Source organism: Oryza sativa, chromosome 9 (genome assembly GCF_034140825.1).
Source record: "Oryza sativa Japonica Group chromosome 9, ASM3414082v1".
Lineage (NCBI taxonomy): Eukaryota > Viridiplantae > Streptophyta > Magnoliopsida > Poales > Poaceae > Oryza > Oryza sativa.
In genome coordinates, this window is record NC_089043.1 from 20,833,418 (window position 1) to 20,854,755 (window position 21,338).

Genomic DNA, 21,338 nt, shown 5'->3' on the forward strand with positions numbered 1-21,338 from the left:
ATTGATTGAGTTTTAATTATTACAAACTTAAAAAATAGATTAATATGATATTTTAGAGCAACTTTCATATAGAAAGTTCGGACGAAACACACCGTTTAGCAATTTGAAAAACGTGATCTTAATCTTCATCTAACTTTTATTGGAGAAAAAAACTGGTTAATGCACACGAAGCATCACCCAATTTCAAATCTCATTTATTACATCTAAGGATGAAAACCCGTCGGAAAAATATTTGTCGGAAACTACTCTAGTCGGTCCGGAATTTCTATACCTGCTAATTTAACTATTTATCATCGACTGTAGTACGTCGAAAGGAATTTAAGAAATTAAAATTTTACATACAGATAAAATCAAAAAGGTAAAAAAAATACTTCCCCAATTTTATATTATAAGTTGTTTTGATTTTTTCTTAGTCGTTTGTAGAAAAAAAATATATGATAATTTAGTAATATAGATGTTCACTAATTTTTCTATATATTTTGTCAAACATAAAAAAGTTTGATTAGAGAAAACGTAAAAACGATATACTATGAAATGGAGGAAGTATTAATTTATAAAACAATACTCCCTCCGTTAAAAAATAATCAACCTATTACGGGAGAGAGTACTCGATTGGTTAAAAATTTTATGTTACCGTTTCTATCCCACTTTATAGTTTAAAATAAGTGAGAAAAAAAAATGTGCTACTACATGGAAAGATGTTTATAGTGATTTTCCCTTTCTTGGGAGTCTGAAGTCCATGCTCTAGAAAGTGGACTAGTCGTAGAATTGTAGAAAGCAGAAACGATCATGCAAGAAGCTTCTATTGAAAGGCCATGAGAAGGTCACCGTTTCAGCGGCGCTTAAATATCGTACTAATCACTATCAGTAGCTGTACCTGTTATAATTAATTCTATGTATGTAAGCGACCCGCGTTGCCCGTTTTACAAACAGTGCCGCACCTGCTGTTCGATTGGTTCTGCACATGTTTGAAAGCTCAAACTAAATAATACTAAAACAGCATTACATAATTTGGAATATATATATATAGTGGCCTCTGATGATTGGGTTCAGTTTGAGCCGCGAACTGCTCTTTATTTCCAGTGGCAATCATTAAACAAGGCTATACAAAGATTACAGTGTTAGGTATAATCTTTTTCCCAATATGTTACTTAGTGGAGAATTTTATCATACGAAATAAAAAGCATTTGCCAATGTTCTTGTCGAATAAAAGGTTCATGCATATAAGTGCCACTGGAGAAAAATACTGGATGGATTAGAAAATGACCACCACTAGCTCCTCCCGGGCTTAGTGGATTAGTACATTCCAGATAGGACTTTGAGATGATATTTGTGTTCCCTTGGTTTATCAGTTGGGCAACTGGCATCGCATCAACCACAATTATCTTTGGCCAATGGAGCATCAAGTTTTGGATAGGGCAGAACTTTAACAAAAAGGCATATCTCGATTTGTTCAAAGATTAGGCCTAAAGTAGTAGTTACAGTAACACCACTACAGAGTTTGATGCCAATTATCTAACCAGGCGACACCAACCTTTGCAATCGATTAGCCCGATAATTAATTTGTTTACGAATATGCATTTTTTATATTTGTTAAATGTGAGGTTAAACAAAGGTTAATTGCTCAAGCAATAAACTGATGGAAGAAGATTCCTCGCGGACAGGGGCAATAGAGTCATTTCGAAACCGGCCGCCTTTCTATAACTGGGGAGCAAAGGGTCCCAGATTCCTCACAAAAATCCACACCGCAAACGCAGCAGTAGAAGCAACCCCACACGCTCACAAGTCACAAGAGCGAAGAAGATTTCCCCAATTTCTTTCTTACCCTTGCCGTTGCTCGTCCCGCGAGAGGCAGCATCCAAATCCGCCGAATTTAATCGCGCCAAGACCGAATTTTGGCCATTTTTCATTCAATTTTTGGTCCAGGAACCCCGAATGCGCCGAGTTCACCTCGCCAAGACATCAAATTCGTGATTTTTTTTTTTTAGTTTGCGAGTTCGCGTGTTTCGAGCTCGTCGGAGGGATCTCGGGGTCAGGCGGCCATGTCGTTGCCGGCGATTTCCCTGTACACCAGCCCACCACCGGGCGCCGTCTACTCGTCGGAGTTCGATCCGAGCTCCCGCGGCTCGTCGCCGCCCTGCTCCACCGCGCCGCCGTCCACCTCTCACCGCCCGCCCGCCGCCGCGGGCGGGCTGTCCTGCCTCTTCTCCTCCCCGGCCGCGGCGGCCTCGCCGCCTCGTGCCCCGCCGCACGACGAGCTCGGTGCGCTGTGGCAAGATAGATCCGACGAGCCCGCCTTCGCCGGCGGCGGCGGCGGCTACTCGTCCTCGCCGCTCAAGTGGCGTGACCTCCACCACCACCATCACCACAGCCCCGTGTCGGTGTTCCAGGGCCCGTCGTCCTCTCCGGCGGCCTCCCGCAGCCCGCCGGCGTCGTGGCTCGCCGGCCGCGACCGCGACCGCGAGCGCCTCTTCGCCGGCTTCGTGCGCAACGCGCTGGGCTCCTGCGTTGACTACGCCCCGGCACTCAGCCCGCGGTCGGAGGTCGGCGGCGGCGAGCTCGCGTTCGAGCTCGACGAGAACCTCGCGGAGGCGAGCCCCGCCTGCGAGCCGTGCGCCCGGGAGCTCCTCGCCGGCGCCCAGGCTCGCCACCGCATCTTCCACGAGGAGCTCGTCGTGAAGACCTTCTTCGAGGCCGAGAAGGCTCACCGTGGCCAGGTCAAAACCGCGAGCTACACAATCTTTAGCTATTGGTTCTTGGAACACTTGAATTGCTTCTGCATCAGTCTCTTATCTTGTTCAGTTTGTGATTTGTGATTAGACCCGGGCGAGTGGCGATCCATACTTGCAACATTGTGTAGAGACAGCCGTGCTTCTGGCCAATATTGGGGCGAATTCGACGGTCGTCTCCGCCGGGCTTCTGCACGACACCATTGACGATTCATTCATTGATTATGATCACATCTTTCACATGTTCGGAGCCGGCGTGGCCGATCTCGTTGAGGGGGTACGTGTTCCAGTTTCCTTGGATTTTGATAATTGTTCCCAGTGGATCGGTTAATGAGTTTTATAATATGAACATTGAACTTATTTTGGATTATCACGCTGCTGACAGGACCAACTTGAATTATTTGATCTGAATTACCATGGTTTATCCCTTTATATACTTAAAGTCAATTATCATGTGTCTGCATTTTTTCTAATGTAAGACAACTATATTTTACATCCCTCACTAATAAAGGTTCCTCCATTTGGGGTCAATGTACGACTTCTATGATATGATTTAAGTAGCTTAGGTACTAAGTCTAGTGCATTAAAAGGTCACTTTCTCTGTAGCATTATTTCTCATATGATGAATTTGTGACAATTGGCAATATATTTAGTGAAATACGTCATAGCATTGTGTACAGAGAAAATAGATTGTATTGTTGCAAAACTAATGGTTGATATCTAATATGTTCAGGTCTCAAAGTTGAGCCACTTGAGCAAACTTGCTCGTGATAACAACACAGCAAGCAGGATTGTTGAAGCAGATCGATTGCACACAATGCTTCTTGCAATGGCTGATGCACGGGCAGTTCTAATAAAATTAGCTGACCGTGTGCATAACATGAAAACTTTGGAAGCTTTACCTCTTGGTAAACAACAAAGATTTGCTAAGGAGACCATGGAGATCTTTGTTCCTTTGGCTAATCGATTAGGGATTGCCAGCTGGAAAGACCAGTTGGAAAATCTTTGCTTCAAGCATCTGAATCCAGAAGAGCACAAGGATCTATCATCTAAACTAACCAAATCCTTTGACGAAGTGCTAATCACATCTGCTGTGGACAAACTAGATAGAGGTCTGAGGGATGCAGGCCTCTCATATCACAATCTTTCTGGGAGGCACAAAAGCCTATACAGTATTCACAACAAGATGCTAAAGTATGTTACAAGGCTTTCTGTTTGCATTATTTACGGTTTTAAAACTTGACGATGAACCACATTTTTCTTTCTTTCTGCTAACTGGTCTTCGCACATTATCAGGAAGAATTTGACAATGGATGAGATCCATGATATCCATGGCCTGCGTCTCGTGTTTGAGAAGGAGGAAGATTGCTATCGAGCACTTGATGTTGTTCATGAACTATGGCCCCAAGTTCCTGGAAGATTTAAGGACTACATATCTCGTCCAAAATTAAATGGGTACGCTGAGTTGAACATTGATATGACCATTCTTCATTCACTTTCTGCTATACTTTGCACTGATTTGCTTTCTACAGGTATCGATCATTGCACACTGTTGTCATGAGCGAGAATGTCCACCCATTTGAAGTCCAGATCCGTACAAAAGAGATGCACCTGCAAGCTGAGTATGGATTCGCAGCACACTGGAGGTACAAGGAAGGCACCTGTAGGCACTCCTTTGTACTCCAGATGGTGGAATGGGCTAGGTGGGTGCTTACATGGCAATGTGAAGCAATGAACAAAGAACGACCTGCATCTCTAGGCGACAGTGATGCAATTAGGCCACCCTGTCCATTTCCCATGCATTCAGAAGACTGCCCTTACTCATATACTCGGCAATGCGACCATGATGGACCGATATTTGTCATCCTACTGGAACATGACAAGGTGAGCGCAGTCTCCAGTTAAACCCATTCCTAGAAAATTGCAACCGTATCGCCTTTGATTATAGTTCTCACTAAGTTTGTCCCTGTGATTCCAGATGTCTGTGCAAGAATTCCAAGCAAACTCAACTGTAATGAACCTCATGGATCGAGTTGGGACCAACACTCCAAGATGGAGTCCCTACCGCATCCCCATGAAGGAAGATCTGCGACCGAAGGTTAACCACGAGCCCATAAGCGATCTGAACCGGAAGCTCAGCATGGGGGATGTGGTGGAGCTGACACCGGCCCTTCCTCACGAGTCGCTCCCCAATTACCGGGAGGAGATTCAGCGCATGTACGACCGTGGCGGATTCGCCCTCGCCACCCGGGGTGGCAGCTCGAGGCGGTGACAGTACTTCGACAATCTTAACAGCCCCACCGCATCATTGTACAATGTTGTCCAACCTAATTCAATTCATTGTAAATACAACCCTAATTCTTCGCAGCCGCAGAAACCGGAACAACACCCCCACCAAGTTCTGTAAGCTGGGGGGAGTCTGTTCTGCTGCCTGGAGTCTGTTAGCTTGACCCAGGAGGCTGCAATGTGTAAAAGTAAAAACAGTGTATAATCTTTTCCAAGGTAGTTCCAGCTTCTCCCAGGATTTGTGGAGAGGAGGCTGTAGCAGAATCTACAACCTGTGTCCTTGTTTTAGATCTTTGTGATGGAAGCAATGCCAAGTTGTCAACGGCAGAGCTGCTGTGAGAGCAGCAGTGACGTCAGCTACTGGCAGCTGGCCGGTGTCTGCCTGCCTGCTTGGCTTCCAAGCATGCAGCTGTGTGTGTGGACCAGAATCTTGGGATGTCCGTTTCTGGCGAGGTGAATGTGTCTCGGTGGAATCTTCCGGTGCAGGAGGGTAGCTGGACTGGAAGAAGACGGCCGGCCTCTTGTTCCAGTGGATCCCGCGTCTTGGGGTGAATCCTCGGCTGTGGGACCAACCACTGTACGCGTGGCTGCCGACGTCGCCGCTGCCGAACGCTTGGGCTGGTGGTTGGTGTCGCCGGCGTGCCGCCGGTGGCTGGACTGGAGCCTTTGTTCACGGCTCTATATGCCACCTGGGACATGTTCACTTCCATTTCATTGCTGCTGTTAATTATCACTATAATCACTCTCACTTAAAAACGACGCGTTGTTAGTACACTAATCACTATTAACTTCGGTTTGCTCAAATTTGACATGGAAACTAAAACTAAAATGCGTCATGCCGTTTGGCAATATTTGAATGCAGATTTTGTTCCTATTTAGGCAGCTTCTCCTAAATCCACAGCTCTTCCAAACAATGCATATTTTGACTCGGATCATAAAAATGTCGCTATAGAATCTCATTTAGGTTACCAAAAACTCACTACCAACCAACCATTTCTTGTAATTTTAAATTTTCTAAACAAAGTACTTTGAACCTTTTTTGAACGGATATGACGATGAATACCACCACTATACCAGTCAGCTATAGAAGATAGGAACGAGTCGCCTGTTGCCTGCTACAGTTGAAACGTGAGCATGCATCTAGCCTTTGTCTCCGGTGCGTCTTCTTTCCGTCGACGTGGACAGGTCGAGAAGCGGCCAGGTGCAGCGAACGAGCACGGCAGCAAGCAACGGGGGCCACTTGCGTTTGCGTGCATGCGCTCGCTGCCACTTGTGATATCGAGGCCACGTCGGCTGTCGCCACTCCGACGTGGACCCGACCGCGAGGGAGATAAAGATTTTGGGATGGGAATAATGGTTTTTGTCTCATCTTCTCTCAAGGACGAAAATTCGAGGGAGAGTATACGTGTAGATGCACGTGTAGTGTTCGTAAAGGATGCGTACTATGGTTAGGTCAGTGTAGGAGCTTGACTTGGCATGGGACATTGACAAATGGCCTATGTATGGTACAGTTGTTTGTTTCTTTTTTTTTCTACGTAGTCGGCAATTCGGCATTGCATTTCAAACAGTTGTTTTGGTTTTTTTTTTCGAAAAATAAATATGAAGGTAAAATTAACCGCAGAGTTTGTACTTTTCTAGATGACACAGATTTGCCATGAAGAAGTTTATGAATACATGCAATTTATTTACCCGTTGATCGTGGTACGCACCAACCATACAAGTTCTAGAAGATTCAGCAGAGAACAATATTCCACTAACCATATGTTATTTAGGGATAAGGTGGGACGGATTGAACTCATCCTATTTTTTGGATAGGATGGTCCAATATATTTGTTTGGCATGAGAGATATTCCTATTTTTTCTACATGTTAGCAAAAGAAAAAAGTGAATTGGATTGGTCCACCATTTTTTAAAAGAACAAGCCAACCCGGATCTTAGAAGAATATTCACTGTCAGCACCATCCTATCCCACATGTCTCTAAACCAACATCCTGAAAAAATGGGTATAACCCAACCCTACCTATCAGAACCCTTGAACCAAACACATACTAAGTTACACCCAATGTTTCTACAATGTTTTTATACTATGTGTTTAGATCTTGCCAGCTTAGTTGTCAATAGTCCACGTTGATTTTTACCATCCTAAATCATCCTATTAAAAAAAAGGCAATTTTTACAACCCAAGATCATCTCTGTTACTTTAAACAGAGTCATCCTCATTCCATCTCCTCCCACCACGTGCAGAACGTTTCGCGTAACCACCGGATTCAATATTTTATCTTTAGTGAGTCTCGTAGCTCTTTCCTTATTATGTGGGCGTAGCCCATTACAAGATACGAATAGATTCCTAGTACTCCCTCCATCCAAAAGTATTATGACATATTTTTTTTGTCATCAAGACTATGAAAAGGTAGAGTCGTAGCAAAGAACATAGCCACAGCATGCCGAATAAGGGCAATAGCAGTGCAAGGCACGCTTGCCGTGCCTCCGGCCCATTCCAGCAAGGCGCAGTCTCGTGACCCCACGCCTTCCTCCTTATCCTCACGCGTCACGCCCACGCGCCGCTTTTCTCCTCATCCCCACGCGCCGCTTCTCGTCATCCCCGCACCGTCGACGAGCTAGGCCCCCTCCTCTCTCCGCCGTCGCCGGCCTCCCCTCCTCCCTCCGCCATCACTGGCCTCCCCTCCTCCCTTCGCCATCACTGGCCTCCCCTCCTCCCTCCGCCATCACTGGCCTCCCCTCCTCCCTTCGCCGGTGAGAGGACAGAGACGACGACGACGCCTGGTTGAGGAGGCCGAGGCGGCAACGTGGATCTGGACCGGCGATGGATTGGTCTCTCTTCTCTTCCCTTGCCAGCTCCCCTCTCACCTCACCTCTCCGGACGAGCGGCGGCGAAGGTAGAGAAAGAGGAGGCGAAGGTGGAGAAAAAGGAGGCAAAGGTAGAGAAAAAGGTCACGTCGAATCGAAGCAACGACTTCTACAGTGCGAGTTTCCTTCGCCACACGCCCTTGTTGCGGTGAGAACACGTGTCTCCCAGTTAGGGGGCAAGCAGCCGAGCAAAGGTGCGGGTCTTGGCGCCACGTACGCGTGAATCCGAGCTGGCGCTGTAGGAGAACTGTGAAGGGCCTAAAGTACCTTAGCTTTTTCCATGAGAAATAATTGGTTCGAACAATTGGCATACCAGTTCAAGCTATCGGCATTACCATGAGAAAGTCAGCTACTAACCCCCCCGCCCCCCCGGCCCCCGAGTCCCAGTAGAACTACTATAGCATTCTGGCAATCATTGTAAAGTCTGAGCATTTGATGCTGCTATAGTGTACTCTGTACCTTGAGAAACTATTTATAGCATTGCATTGCATAGCTTGCTTACACATAAGCTGGGTAGACAATTGTATCATGACAAAAACCACTTCCTTGCACGGCTTGCTGGAAAAGGCTTCTGGCCTTGCAAAATGAATTCCAGCAGCTGAGCCTATAACAGTGCACACTACTACATCACCTCCTACTCCTAGTCAGTAGGTGCAAGTGCAACGCCCAGTCAGTCAATTACTTGGGGGATATTGTATATCACAAAAGCATCGTCTCATCAGCACAGGTGAAGTAGGCACCCCACCCGGTCGGCATGCATAGACGGCAACAGCGAGCGAATGAAGAAGCTAACTGGTGAGCGACGTCAGCATTCCGCCGCCGCTCTTCGTCGGCACCACCACCTCCCAGCCGGGTCCCTTCAGGGGGACGAGAGGGGCGGCGTCGGCATTGGCAGGAGGGCCTGTAAGGTCGCTCCGGTCCATCACCTTCAGGAGGTCCTCATCGCTGATGTCCGTCTGGATCATCCGGTCCTCGTCGCCCTGCTCGTCCCTGAGCAGCGCCAGCAACTCCGCTTCCTGCATAATCATAAGAAATGTCACTGTCAGAGAGGATTTTCGTGGTGTCGACATTCTTTCAGTGTACAAAAATAGTCCAAACAAAGAAACATTACATCTAGGGCATTAGGCTTGGCTCTGTCTTGTTCAAACTGACCCTTCCCGATCACCACATGCTCCAACCTCAACTTGCCAAATGCTTTCTTGATGATCCGGCCCTGCAACATCATTAAGATGAGCAACTATCCAACAGGTTTAGCCGACGTCTGAAGATAAAGGATCATCTAACATACCTCAACAGAATGTGATGTTGCTAACCGATAGACGTGAACTGGGCGTGTTTGACCAATCCGGTGACATCGATCCATGGCCTGCAAATCCATCTGAGGATTCTGCAGAATGATGGCAAAAGTTTAACAAATCACAACTAAACCAGCTAATAGAAAGTAAAGTTACAGTAGGCAGGAGCGAAGAAGTCACTACATGCCTACATTCCACCCATTCAAACAGGCAGTTAGCTAATTTTAAGTAAAGTTACAGTAGGCAGGAGCGAAGAAGTCGCTACGTGCCTACATTCCACCCATTCAAACAGGCAGGCGGCGTGCAAAAACATCTTGTAATGTTCTTGCTGTAATATGAATATTTAGCCTGAAGAAATACAATAATATCAATAGGGAATTACCCAGTCACTATCATATAGGATACAGGTATCCGCTGAAGTAAGATTGATACCAAGCCCGCCAGCCCGTGTGCTTAGAATAAAGATATTCATGCTGCTGTTCAAGTCATTAAATTCTGCTATCTGCAAGAGTAGTGCACAAAATGGTGAGAACAGTATTAGACTAAAAATGGATGTTAAAAGGTAACATGGCGAAAAATGAGAATCCTAATTGTATTTTAGGATAGTATAGTCAACGTATATGCGTCTAGAACTTTACACGCCAAGTAGTAATCAGTAATGCACTGGCACAGCCTGCTTTACCTGCCTCCTCCTCTCTTCCAACTTAACACTCCCATCAATTCGGCAAACCTGAAGGCCTTTTGTTTCCAAGTAGTACTCGATAATGTCCAAAACTTTTGTCCACTGTGAAAATATTAGAACCTACACAAAATACCGGTTGAGGTCTAGTTTTTTTCCTTAAAGAGTTCGAGCTAGCATTTGCATTAATGTAATCCCTGAATTAAACAGAATAGGAGAGAACAATATACCTTGTGCTTCCGTGCAAGCAGCAAACTTAGCAATCTGTTCAAGAGCTGAAATTTGCCGCACTGTTCCAAGAGCTTCTCAACAGGTGGATACAGACCTACAGAAAGACAATAAAGCAAATAAGTGTTAGGAAACGAGCATGTGAATCAATTGATAACAGATGTCCAATGTGGAACAACCTGATGAGTCATACGCAGACTCCAGAAGATCAGGATGGTTGCAATTTTTCCTCAACTGAATTAACAGATTATTTAGCTTTGCCTTAATGCCAGGTTTCCGCAGAACTGCAATATTCCTCAGCACTTGTCAGATTAACTTGTCAAGCCTACAGGAATGTGTGTGTAGGAGACTAGGTGTACAAGCATCCATACCAATTTCTGATTTTTCATGCAGGTATTGATCAAATGTTTGTTCAACCAAGTGATTCTGGATTTGTTTCTGATGGTCAGTCATGTTAGCGTAAATGATTATCTCTTTCTTTCGTGGAAGCATATGCTCTACATCCTCCTTCATCCGCCTTAGAAGGAACGGGCGCAATATGGCATGAAGCTTTGAAACAACATCGACTTTTCTCTTCTCTTCACTATCCTCTTGTTCTTCTTCACCTCCTTTCGCAGAAAAGTCAAACCTGTATGGCACTCGTAAGGCCAATGCAGGCAAAACAAATCAATTTTAATGCATAGGGTACCTAAAATGCATTAGTATATTCTTTGTAGCAAAGAATGATCAAACATGTTAATCGCAGCAAAATCCATCTAAATAGTCAATGGTAGACGCAAAAGTAAAATATCATGTCAGTACACCATAGAAATCAGTAGGTGTACAGCATAAATTTCTGCTAATATTCAAAAGACACATTAGCAGACACCACATACAAAATAATATGCATACTCACAACAACACATAGGGCATTCAACTTTACACTTCATAAGTAAAGGCAATGAGAAAAATTAAAGCAATGTCTTAAGAGTAGCAACAAACTAATGGAATAACATATATATAGACAGGGTTAGTTGATGGGAATATAATTGAAATTGCTGTTAAGCAGTTTAAGAGGTTCTTTTACATTGTTTTGACCAAATTGCTAGCCCTCAAGGACCCAGACAGATGCTGACAAATGTCTCGACTTGAGAAAAAGAATATCTGCTCTGCTCAATGCATACACAAATGAACAAGTTGACAATAAACAGTCAGGAAATGATTCAAACGTGAGACTAACAATTATTTGCCGGAAAGGTTAAGATGGTTATAGGAATGATTGCATGGTATGAAAATCTTCAGTTACTATCATATTTGTATTTCAGTGCTGAGACGTGAGACTATAAAAGCACAAACCGCACTAGTGAAGGTATATATGGGGAAAGGGTGGTACTATTATCAGCAAAATGAATAATACCATGACTCAAATTCTTGGTGTGAAGAGAATATATCAGGCAAAATGAAGTTCAGCAGGGACCACAGTTCTGCTAGATTATTCTGAAGAGGAGTTCCAGTCAAAAGGAGCTTATTATCCATTGGCAGGCGCTTTAGCTCCCTTAATAATAAACACTTGGAATTCTTTAGCCGATGCCCCTGGAAAAAGCCATCGAAGTAAACATGTAAATACAAAACTAAAACAGAAAACCAGAAGGATGATAACTAATTGCAAGGTTTCTCCATGTACCTCATCCACAATAACATACTTCCACTTATAGTGAGCAAGATGCTTTGCATCTGACATAGCCATCTCATAGGAAGTTACGATTAATGGAAAATCTGGGCCAGTGGTTTTGGGCATGAATTTTCTCCTTATCTCTGCCCGGGCTGCTTTGTCCCCATGATAAATCAGACCAGTCATAGATGGAACAAACCTGAAAGCAAGCAGCTTCACTTAAGAATATCAATCAAGGATAATGAAAGAATAATATGGATATGTTACCTTGAGATCTCGTTCACCCAGTTTGAGAGAGTGGATAGGGGAGCAATTATCAGGTATGGACCATCAAGACCCTTCCCCTTGAGATGGGCAAGAAAACCGATAGTCTGTATTGTTTTCCCAAGGCCCATTTGATCAGCCAATATCCCATTAAGCCCATTCTGCCAAAGTGATATTAACCACTTAACACCCTTTATCTGGTAGGACTTCAACTTCCCGCCAGTCATTAGAGGAACAAGTCTGGCTTGCTCTTTTTCCCACCTTTCTTCTTCTGTGAGAGTACAATCCTCAGGTGAGCAATCTTCATGAGATCTTGTAAGCATGACTGCCACTGCTTTCTTGGCTTTTTTCTGAACAATATTTTATTTTGTCGGTTAGAAATGAAATGGTTTGCTTGAAATTTTGATCTATGTATAAAACAAGTTGCCACATTCATACAGAACACTGAGCAAGCTATTCACTTAAATAATATAATTGATCCTACGAAAGGATCTGAAATTCTGAATAAGTGTGCATGGTTCTAGAGAAATTTGAAACAAGCCCAAAAATATAAGGCACAAGCAAAAGTTAATGGTTTTTAAACTTTTTTCCTTCATACGGTGTCCCTCTATCTTCAGCATTCATGAATAAACAACCTCTAATTAGCAAGATAGTAATAACATATATAAGGTGATTTTCCTCTGACACTCACTAGTATTGAGCATTTTACTCTGGTATTTTCTTGCTTCTCTAACCTCCTGGTTCACTATCTAACAGTCAAAAGAGCCTATTTGATTGATATACTAATCGCTAACATTTGCCACAAATTTGTGCCCCACATTCAAACCCCTAAAAATATCAGGGTACCAGAAGAAGGCGGTTGCAAATGTGTTATGGCGAGTCTTTAAACACCCCTTCTAATTATGATTTTCTAACAATGTACTACAGGTGGAAAGCTATTTAGTAAATATTGAAAAACTGGCAACATTAGTACTATTTGAAATCCAGATGAGCAAGGTCAACATAAGCATATCCCATTAATTTAGAATATAGGAAACCAAATTACTCCATGTATGAAGCTAGAACTCACATCATTGTACTTTGGTGCAGAAGTAGCTTTCCTCTTTCTGCCACGCCCATTCTTCTTCTCTTCTACTGGCTCCTCTTCAGCATGAGTTTGGACGCCCTCCACCTTAGCCAACAGCACAACCATCAACAGAAAAATCAAATAAAGCATAGGAAGAAGCAAAAAGAGTCATGTGGCGCGTGGAGAAACAATACATACATCAGCGATCGTTTCCATCTTCTCAAGTAGAAATTCTGAATAGAGTTGTGTCTGTGATAGTAGCTCGTCCAACTTGTTAAAACGTGCATTTGGATCAAAAGCAAGTCTTGCAGCCTCTTCCCTCTTCCGTGCTACCTCTTCTTCTTCAGCCTTAACCCGGGCGTCGTGCAACTTCTCTTCCTCCTCCTTCATCGCATCAGTGATGAGGGATGCATCACCATTCTTGGCCTCAAGGTCAATCGGTAGAGATGGAACTGCATCCACAAAATCATCAGCTTTTTCCTCCTTGACAGGCTCCAATAACTGACCTTCTTCCTTCACCGGCACAGTGAGAGGTGACAAATCACTGTTGTTAGCCGCAGGTTCCACATTCAGGGAAGAACTTGCATCCACAAAACCATCAACTTTCTCCTCAATAAGCACATCGAGATGATCCTCCTCTTGCTTAATCGCCTCGGTGGTATCCAAGACATCCCCATTCTTACATTCAGAAATCTTCTAACAACAACAACTCAACGTCAACCAAAAAAAACCCGAAATGCGGAAGCATAAAACAGAAATAGAGATATCTGAAAAAAAAAAAGGCATTCACAAATAAATCACCTCATCATCCTCCAGAACGGATGTCGGGGAATCCACGGTGGCAGCGGCGGCCGCGGCCGGGGATGCTTCCACCTTCATCCCAGGGACGGATCTAACTTCCGACATTGTGGGGGTCAGATGAACCTTCTTAAACCGCCCCTCCAAACTTTTTGGAGAACAAACAAAAACAAGCCGTTAGTACTCGTATTAATGTTAAGGCAAATCAATAGGAAACGCTAGAGAAGCTAGGGTTTAACGCACGTGAACTCGACACTCCAAGAAAAGAAAAGATCGAGAAAAAAAGTGGGCGAGAGAAAAAGAGAGGATGCGGAATGCTCACCAGCCAGGATTGTGGCGGGAAGCAGCAGGACGACGGCGCCCCTGCCGCGCTCCCTGCTCGCGAGGAGATGGAGATCGGCGGCCGGCGCGGCGGAGGCGGAGGAGGGGGGAGACGAGATGGGAGGTTTTTCTTTTGAACGCATATAGGGGACGGGAATGAAGGGGAAAAGCCGTGTTGCGCTCCCACTTTGGGACCTGCACTGGGTGGTGGGACCCACTCCTTCGGGAGATGGCGTGCAACGGTTCAAAAATTGAAGTGTGTGGGCCCAGGCCACACTATCTGGGAGGTGAGTGGCTACAGTCCTGTGTACTTGAGGCTGTTTACCCCCCCCCCCATTTAATTCAAAGGAAATTTTATCCCTCCTCAAATTCCTATGTTTTTCCTGCGGCTCAATCAAACGGTCATTCCTATGTTTTTTTCTATGTTTTGCAATCCTCTATTTTACACTTGTATTCCTACCAGAATTCTATGTTTTTCCTATTCCTCCGTTTTTTCGTTCCTGTGATTCAAAGGGGCCCTTAGTTCGGGGGAAAAAATGTGATGTAACATCGTATATTTGAAAAAACTAATTCATAACTCGTCTGGAAACCACGAGACGAATCTTTTGAGCCTAATTAATCTACCATTAGCACTTGTGGGTATCGTAGCACTTACGACTAATCATGGACTAATTAGACTCAAGAGATCGTCTTGCGATTCCCCCCATAACTGTGCAATTAGTTTTTTAATCTATATTTTAATGCTCCATGCATGTGTCCAAAGATTCGATGTGATGTTTTTAGAAAATTTTTGGGAAGTAAACCAGGCCTTAATTTGAATATCTATGTCCTTGGGTCAAAATTTTAATTTGGATAAGACCGTGTTCGGGAGATAGGCGCACATAAAATAGAGCGACATATTTTTTTCAATTAAGTATTTGGTACTTTTATAAATTTAATTAATACTTTTGTATAGAAACTATTTCTTTGCGAAAAAGTATCGTTTAACAGTTTTAAAATGTGCGTGCGGAACACAATGAAGGTGAGTTGGGAATGGTGGGGAAAAACACAGCATGTTGTCCGTTGATTCTTTTTGGATAGAGAGAGTACTCTTTTTTTTCTATAATAAGGCTGTGTTTACATCTTAGAGGTAAAAAATTTTGCCGTATCACATCGGATATACTGACACACATTTGAAGTATTAAACGTAGTCTAATAACCAAACAAATTACAGAATCCACCTGTAAACTGCGAGACGAATTTATTAAACTTAATTAATTCGTTGTTAGCAAATATTTAATATAGCACCACATTGTCAAATCATGGAGCAATTAGGCTCAAAAGATTCGTCTCGCAAATTAGTCGCAATTTGTGAAATTAGTTATTTTTTAGCCTGTATTTAATATTTTATGCAGGTGTTCAAACGTTCGATGTGACAAGGTATAAAATTTTTGTGTTGGAACTAAACACCCCCTAATACACTTTTTTTGACAGGAGAATAATACTCCTCCCAATATTTAGGTGCACAAAATTATAGACGTATGCGTGCATTCAAAATTTTGCTCTTAATACTGTACAAATTTTCTCACAAAAGAAAAAAAAAGAAGCTACCAATACATTTAAAATGTTAATATGTGGTACATATATAATTTCATACAAAAATATGCTCACATAATAATTAGACAACACATAAATGTTCAAAATGTGATACAACTGATACATTGCTCTCTTACAATACATGAACTACAGAATTATACATTGGAAGTTCTCTTTATGGCATGTTTAGTTCCAAAAAGTTTTTCCCAAAAACATCACATCGAATCTTTGAAGATATGTATGGATCACTAAATGTAGATTAAAAAAACTAATTGCAGATGAATCTTTTGAGTCTAATTATTCCATAATTTGCCATAAGTGCTAAAGTAACCCACATGTGCTAATGACTTATTAATTAGGCTCAAAAGATTCGTTTCGCGGTTTACAGACGAGTTATGAAATTAGTTTTTTCATTCGTGTCCGAAAACCCCTTCCGATATCCGGTCAAACGTTCGATGTGACACCCAAAAAATTTCATTTCACCAACTAAGCAGGCGTATAGTATGTTTTCGTCCGTCGCGCAAGTGTCCGCTTCGCTCACGTTCCAACCTACCCCTGCGTGCCCTTCGCTCATCTCTCCCAAAGAAACGAACTGAATCAGACACACAACATACAGTAACAAGGCAATAAAGATGTAACCAAAGAAATGAACCGAATCAGACACACAACATTCAGTAACAAGGCAATAAAGATGGAACCATGAACATATGAACAAAGCTAACCAAAAATCCCTCCCCAAACCCAATCTTATGAACAAATTAGGGCTAACACACATGTTCTGTTTATGGTAAGACAAATTGAATCCAAGAAAACGAAGAGATTTTGAGTTGGAGAAAAGACAAAATCAAATACAGATGAAGGTGTCATAAATGTAAACTGATCCAGCCAAGGTGGAAATCACCTTGTCATCTTTAAAGATTGGGCATCATTACGTCCAATCTAGACTTATCTGTGTAGCTGGCACTCGTCAAATAAGGCCTCTCATGCGAATAAACACATTGGGTGAGCCAGCGCCCCACGTGGTCCCACACCCTCTGATCCACACACTCGTCAAACAAGGCCTCTCCGATGCGCAATTGACTGGTGGGTGACAATGACCAAGTGAGGGAGGGAACCACCTTCACCGCCGTCATGCACCAACTTCTCTTACCCTCCCCTTCTTTCTATGTTGCGAGAGAGAAGGCAAGATGAGACGAGGTTGGGTTGGGGATCGGAGTCACCGCTCAAGATAGTGCAAGTGGGAATAGAAGGGGTAGGGCTGCGATATTCTTCATGTAGTGCCGATGAAAAACAATGGATAGCACTATAATCTAGAATCTAGTGGGAATTAGAGGTGCCTTTTCCCCGCTTTGCACTCTAGCACAATTTTTCAGAACTATTCTGTTCCGCTTCAGTTTTTATTGAATCTATACTATGTTTAATTGAACTCCAGCACTATATAAGTTAAATTTATTAGAAGCTTGCGTTATACTCCCTCCATTACTTAATACAAGGCGTAACTGTTCACAACACAGAGACCAAGAAATAGTATAAATACCAATTGCAGTGATTAATTTTTGTCTCATTTACGCTTCATTCACTTTGCCTGCAACCAATCGCCAACACTGCTTGTTGACCCGATATCTTCTGCATGCATAGGAATAGGAGAGGAGATGATAGTTTTCAATGCTTGCATGCACATCAAACGGGAGCAAAAGTAAATACCGCCCTATATTCTGAAACGTTAATAAAATATAGCTACGCCTTCTATTTAGGAATAGAGGGATTACCAAACATATCCATATTTTATAAAATACTCTGAACTACGTAGTCACGAGCTCATAAAGAGGGTGGTCGCGTTTCTTCTTCCATTTTTAATTAGAACAAGAAAAATACAGAAAGGAGAAAAACAAAAAGAAAGAGGGGGGGGGGGGGGGGGGGGGGGAGATGCGCTAATCCACGGACGAGCTGTGACGAGCTTGACCGCGAGTCCGCGACGCGTGGGCTCGGGGGTGAGACATGGCTTCCCCGGCGCCGCCGCCCACCGCCCGGCTCCGGCCTTCTCAGGCCGCCAGCAGTGCCTCCTCCTCCTCCTTCCCTACATCCATCTGCGGCCTTGGCTCGCTCGGCGACGCCTCTAGGGTTTCCTCCGTCTCCTTCCGGCGGCGTCCACCAGCATCGCCTCTCGTCCGGTGCTCCCAAGACCCTGGCAAGGTAGAGCGGCTTCTTTTCGTTTCGTTTACTCGGTTTTTAATCGAACGGTGCTGCGCGGGTTCGCTTTGGATTTGGCTAGATTGGGAAGAATGCTCTCGCTAGCTGTATTATCGAATTTTCTGTGTGAACTACAGGAAAGCGAAATGTGGGTCGTTCGTCACACATAGGGTCATGCCAGTTGCCAAAATTGATGCTGGGCGTTCGTTTTAGGCTCATGTTGTTAGTGTAAATGTGGCACACCGATAGAGATGCGGAAAAGGGTTATTCTGTAGAAATGGGAGTATGGGTTGGTCCTGTTGGACAGGGTTAGTATCTAATTTTCTTTATATCAGGAATGATTCTGGCAGTATATCAATGTAGGCATCATTCAGTTATTCTGCTTTTGAAAGAGGAACCACCTGTCAGAAAAAAAAGGAACTGGTGCATAACAAGGGAAAAAAAAGTAGCCGCCAAGAAAATTTGCAAGCAAAGTTAGGTTTAGACGTAAAACCACAGTAATGGTCTCTGGTTGACTTTACTAAAAAAGATGAGTGGTCTTGTTGTAAGAACGTTAACTGAGAATTTTCTATATAATGCTTGAAGCAAGCACACACGTGTTGGCTGCTTACTGATATCTGAAGATGATCATTCTGGCATTTGTGTGGTGAAGCTAAAAGAGGATTTATGTTGCGGTGAGATTAGAGGAAATGTTGATTGCTGAAATTAGTTGCAGTTTTGTTATGTGCAGAGAACAGCTTGTTTATACCTTCGGAATATGGAAGTGCATTTTCATTTTACAAACTTATCTAGCCAATGTAACACTGGTGCAATGGGCTTATTATTATTCTTTTTTTGCAAATCTAAATACATAATTATTTAAGGAAAAAAACTATTGGGCATGAACTCTTAGTGTAAAAAAGAAACACTGGTTAAAAAACAACTTTTGAGGTTGAGTAAATGTGATTGAAATAAAAATTAACTTGGCTGCATTTCCTTGTTAGATTGAAGTGTTTAATACTGAAGGAACCGAGCAGTCACAAGGAGGCTCCACTGGTATGATGTTTGCGCTGTGCACTTATTGGGTGTGTTTGGCTGGCCAACTACAACGGCTGTGCAGCGCTGCTGCTGCAGCGGCTACAGTAGAAATTGTATATTGCTACTGTAGCTGCTGGCTGCCAAGTCACACCGAATAGGCCCAATTTTATTCTTCAACTTGCATGTGTTCTTTTAGAGCTGAACTATTTTTTTCTGTCGTACAGGTTCGATAAATCATGGCAAATACTCAACAAGGAGTTTCTCCTCTAAAGAGTATTCACAGCTAACTGTAAATCCAATGACTAATAATGATACCACTGTTGTTCGCTATCTAAATTTCTATGGCATAGCATTTAGGCACATTTGTTTCATGAAATGCAATGTCTCATTAGAAATTTTGGCTGGAGCTTGCACTTTGCACCAAATTGTATTGCATGAGTGAATACCTCACTGAAGTCGATGATCTTGGGTCTATCTTGCTTCTTGTGATTATAAGCAACAATCTGCTGTTAATGTTTAATTGAAATAACTGTTGGCAGAAGGAAACACCTTACAGAGCTTATGAGCAAAACTTGTATTGGCACTGGGTTAATGATTTCAGATGCAAACTGGATATAGAAGCATTTTGCATGCACACTTCTTGTTGAGAATGAAACTAATATATTTGAAATTCAGGCTTTCAGATATTTTCGTGAATTATGATAACTGTGCTTGGAATGGCATATTCATTTTACAGTGCTAATATTACAACTTATAACCATTATCTACACTGCTTCTGTGTCAGCTTGCTTGAAAGACTAAAGAGGTATGGTGCTGCTGGTGTTTTGTCATATGGACTACTAAATACCGTCTATTATGTCACGACATTTTTATTAGTTTGGTAAGTAAGTCAGTGATTGGTACTGTGATGGATCATTAATTTTTATCTTGGTGTTACACATCTGGAACGTTCACCTGTGTAAGAATGTTGGTCAAGTGTAAAGTGGTTGATATGTTGGTCATGAGAAAGAGGGTTCAGTTGGTAGCTCAGCATTTCCACAGGGTCAAACGACTGCACATTTATTCGGGCCATCAGATGGAAAAGAGAATAACTGAATGACTTACTTTTTCAGGTTTATTTTTTCTCCTGCTCCTGGTAAGATGGGTTATGCTGCGGCAGTAGAGAGGTAATAGCTGCAACCAACCCCCATCCCGCGCACGCATGCACGCAAGCACGTGCACACAGGGTTTTCTGATCTTAATTAGTTTTGTGTTACTAAAAGCAGATTCCTCAAGTTGATGGCAATGGTATGGGCTGGCAGTCAAGTTACTAAAATTTTTCGAGCAGGAGGGTGAGTTTACTTTCATAGGACTGGTTTCTAAAACTCAGCAAATTTAGTGATCATTTATAGGATTTTTTTTCTGGATCAGCCGAGTATTTTTTTCATACTTTTCAATATTACCTTGAATTACATTCTCAGATGTCAGATGTACCTTTTGAAATTTTATAGAACATGTATTGCTGTCAAAACTGACTAGTTTCTGTTCTGAGAGATGACTTGTTTGGTGTACAATAGGGCACTTGCATTGGCTCCTTTTGTTGATAGAGGGCTAAGATGGTTCACAGTCAGGTTCAACTTCAAATCAGAAGGAAAGGTAAAATACTCATCTCTTGCTTTGTTATCCCAATGGGGAGCAGTTAAACCGGGAACGAGAGGGGAAACTACATGCTAGATTTAAGATTTAAATATCAGTCTTCTAATGTCTGTTGCTTCATATTTATCACCATGCAGGCATTTGCTACAATTGTTGGGTTCTGTTTTGCACTTGCTGCTCTACTGTTCTTTGGATTAACAATACTTTGGGCGTAATACACCTGTCGCTGCTGAAGAATCACATAGAAGACCAAGAACACTGGTGAAATAAAAAGATTGGGTTCCTCCTCACATTGCGGAAGTGAACCTTTATGCAATCAGTAATGTGGCTTCCACTTTACTATTAATTGGCTTAGCTCTTCAAAACTATGGTTCTCTCGGTACCATGTGTTTGTTTTTGAAAACAGGTTTCCATGTATTCTTGTATGAGTAGCTATTCTCAATTCTCATTTACATAATTCACCTGCAAGTCTGCAACCTGGTGCTTCATTCGTTAATCGTTCATAATCTGGAACATCTTCAGTGTACAACTGTACATATTCCTGTAACATGATCCTTGGGGAGTTGTGTGTGTTTTCATGTTCCTTGGTGCGTGCAGACATTGTAAAACAAAGAAAGTTTGTTCTGGAATCTTGACAAAGAAAACCTTTTGAATCAATACACATTGATGCTTCTGGCGAGCCTCTCTTGACTACTGTAATTTGTAAGATCAATAGGCTGTTCCACAGCCAGCACGT

The 21,338-nt window shown here is 42.9% G+C and overlaps 3 protein-coding genes across 3 annotated transcripts; 2 read left to right on the forward strand and 1 right to left on the reverse strand.

The window, feature by feature from the left end:
• The first annotated feature begins 1,796 nt into the window (after positions 1 to 1,796).
• LOC4347182 (probable GTP diphosphokinase RSH3, chloroplastic) lies at positions 1,797 to 5,296 on the forward strand. The gene is made up of 6 exons (NM_001422771.1): positions 1,797 to 2,717; positions 2,821 to 3,006; positions 3,463 to 3,923; positions 4,026 to 4,184; positions 4,262 to 4,613; positions 4,708 to 5,296. The coding sequence occupies exons 1-6, from the start codon at positions 2,043 to 2,045 to the stop codon at positions 4,999 to 5,001; spliced, it is 2,127 nt and encodes a 708-aa protein (NP_001409700.1). The 5' UTR covers positions 1,797 to 2,042; the 3' UTR covers positions 5,002 to 5,296.
• Positions 5,297 to 8,343: 3,047 nt separating this feature from the next.
• Positions 8,344 to 14,343, reverse strand: LOC4347183 (ATP-dependent DNA helicase DDM1). The gene is made up of 15 exons (XM_015756135.3): positions 14,187 to 14,343; positions 13,868 to 14,012; positions 13,265 to 13,759; positions 13,070 to 13,171; positions 12,004 to 12,350; positions 11,749 to 11,935; positions 11,482 to 11,657; positions 10,457 to 10,713; positions 10,265 to 10,369; positions 10,088 to 10,182; positions 9,861 to 9,980; positions 9,561 to 9,680; positions 9,172 to 9,270; positions 8,995 to 9,096; positions 8,344 to 8,899 (listed from the first exon to the last, which is right to left on the reverse strand). Exons 2-15 carry the CDS (start codon positions 13,970 to 13,972, stop codon positions 8,672 to 8,674), a joined length of 2,538 nt encoding a protein of 845 aa, XP_015611621.1. The 5' UTR covers positions 13,973 to 14,012; positions 14,187 to 14,343; the 3' UTR covers positions 8,344 to 8,671.
• Positions 14,344 to 17,682: 3,339 nt separating this feature from the next.
• On the forward strand, positions 17,683 to 21,281 carry LOC4347184 (uncharacterized). The gene is made up of 8 exons (XM_015795968.3): positions 17,683 to 17,953; positions 18,934 to 18,985; positions 19,192 to 19,240; positions 19,752 to 19,847; positions 20,080 to 20,133; positions 20,233 to 20,298; positions 20,524 to 20,602; positions 20,740 to 21,281. Exons 1-8 carry the CDS (start codon positions 17,759 to 17,761, stop codon positions 20,815 to 20,817), a joined length of 669 nt encoding a protein of 222 aa, XP_015651454.1. The 5' UTR covers positions 17,683 to 17,758; the 3' UTR covers positions 20,818 to 21,281.
• Positions 21,282 to 21,338: the final 57 nt, after the last annotated feature.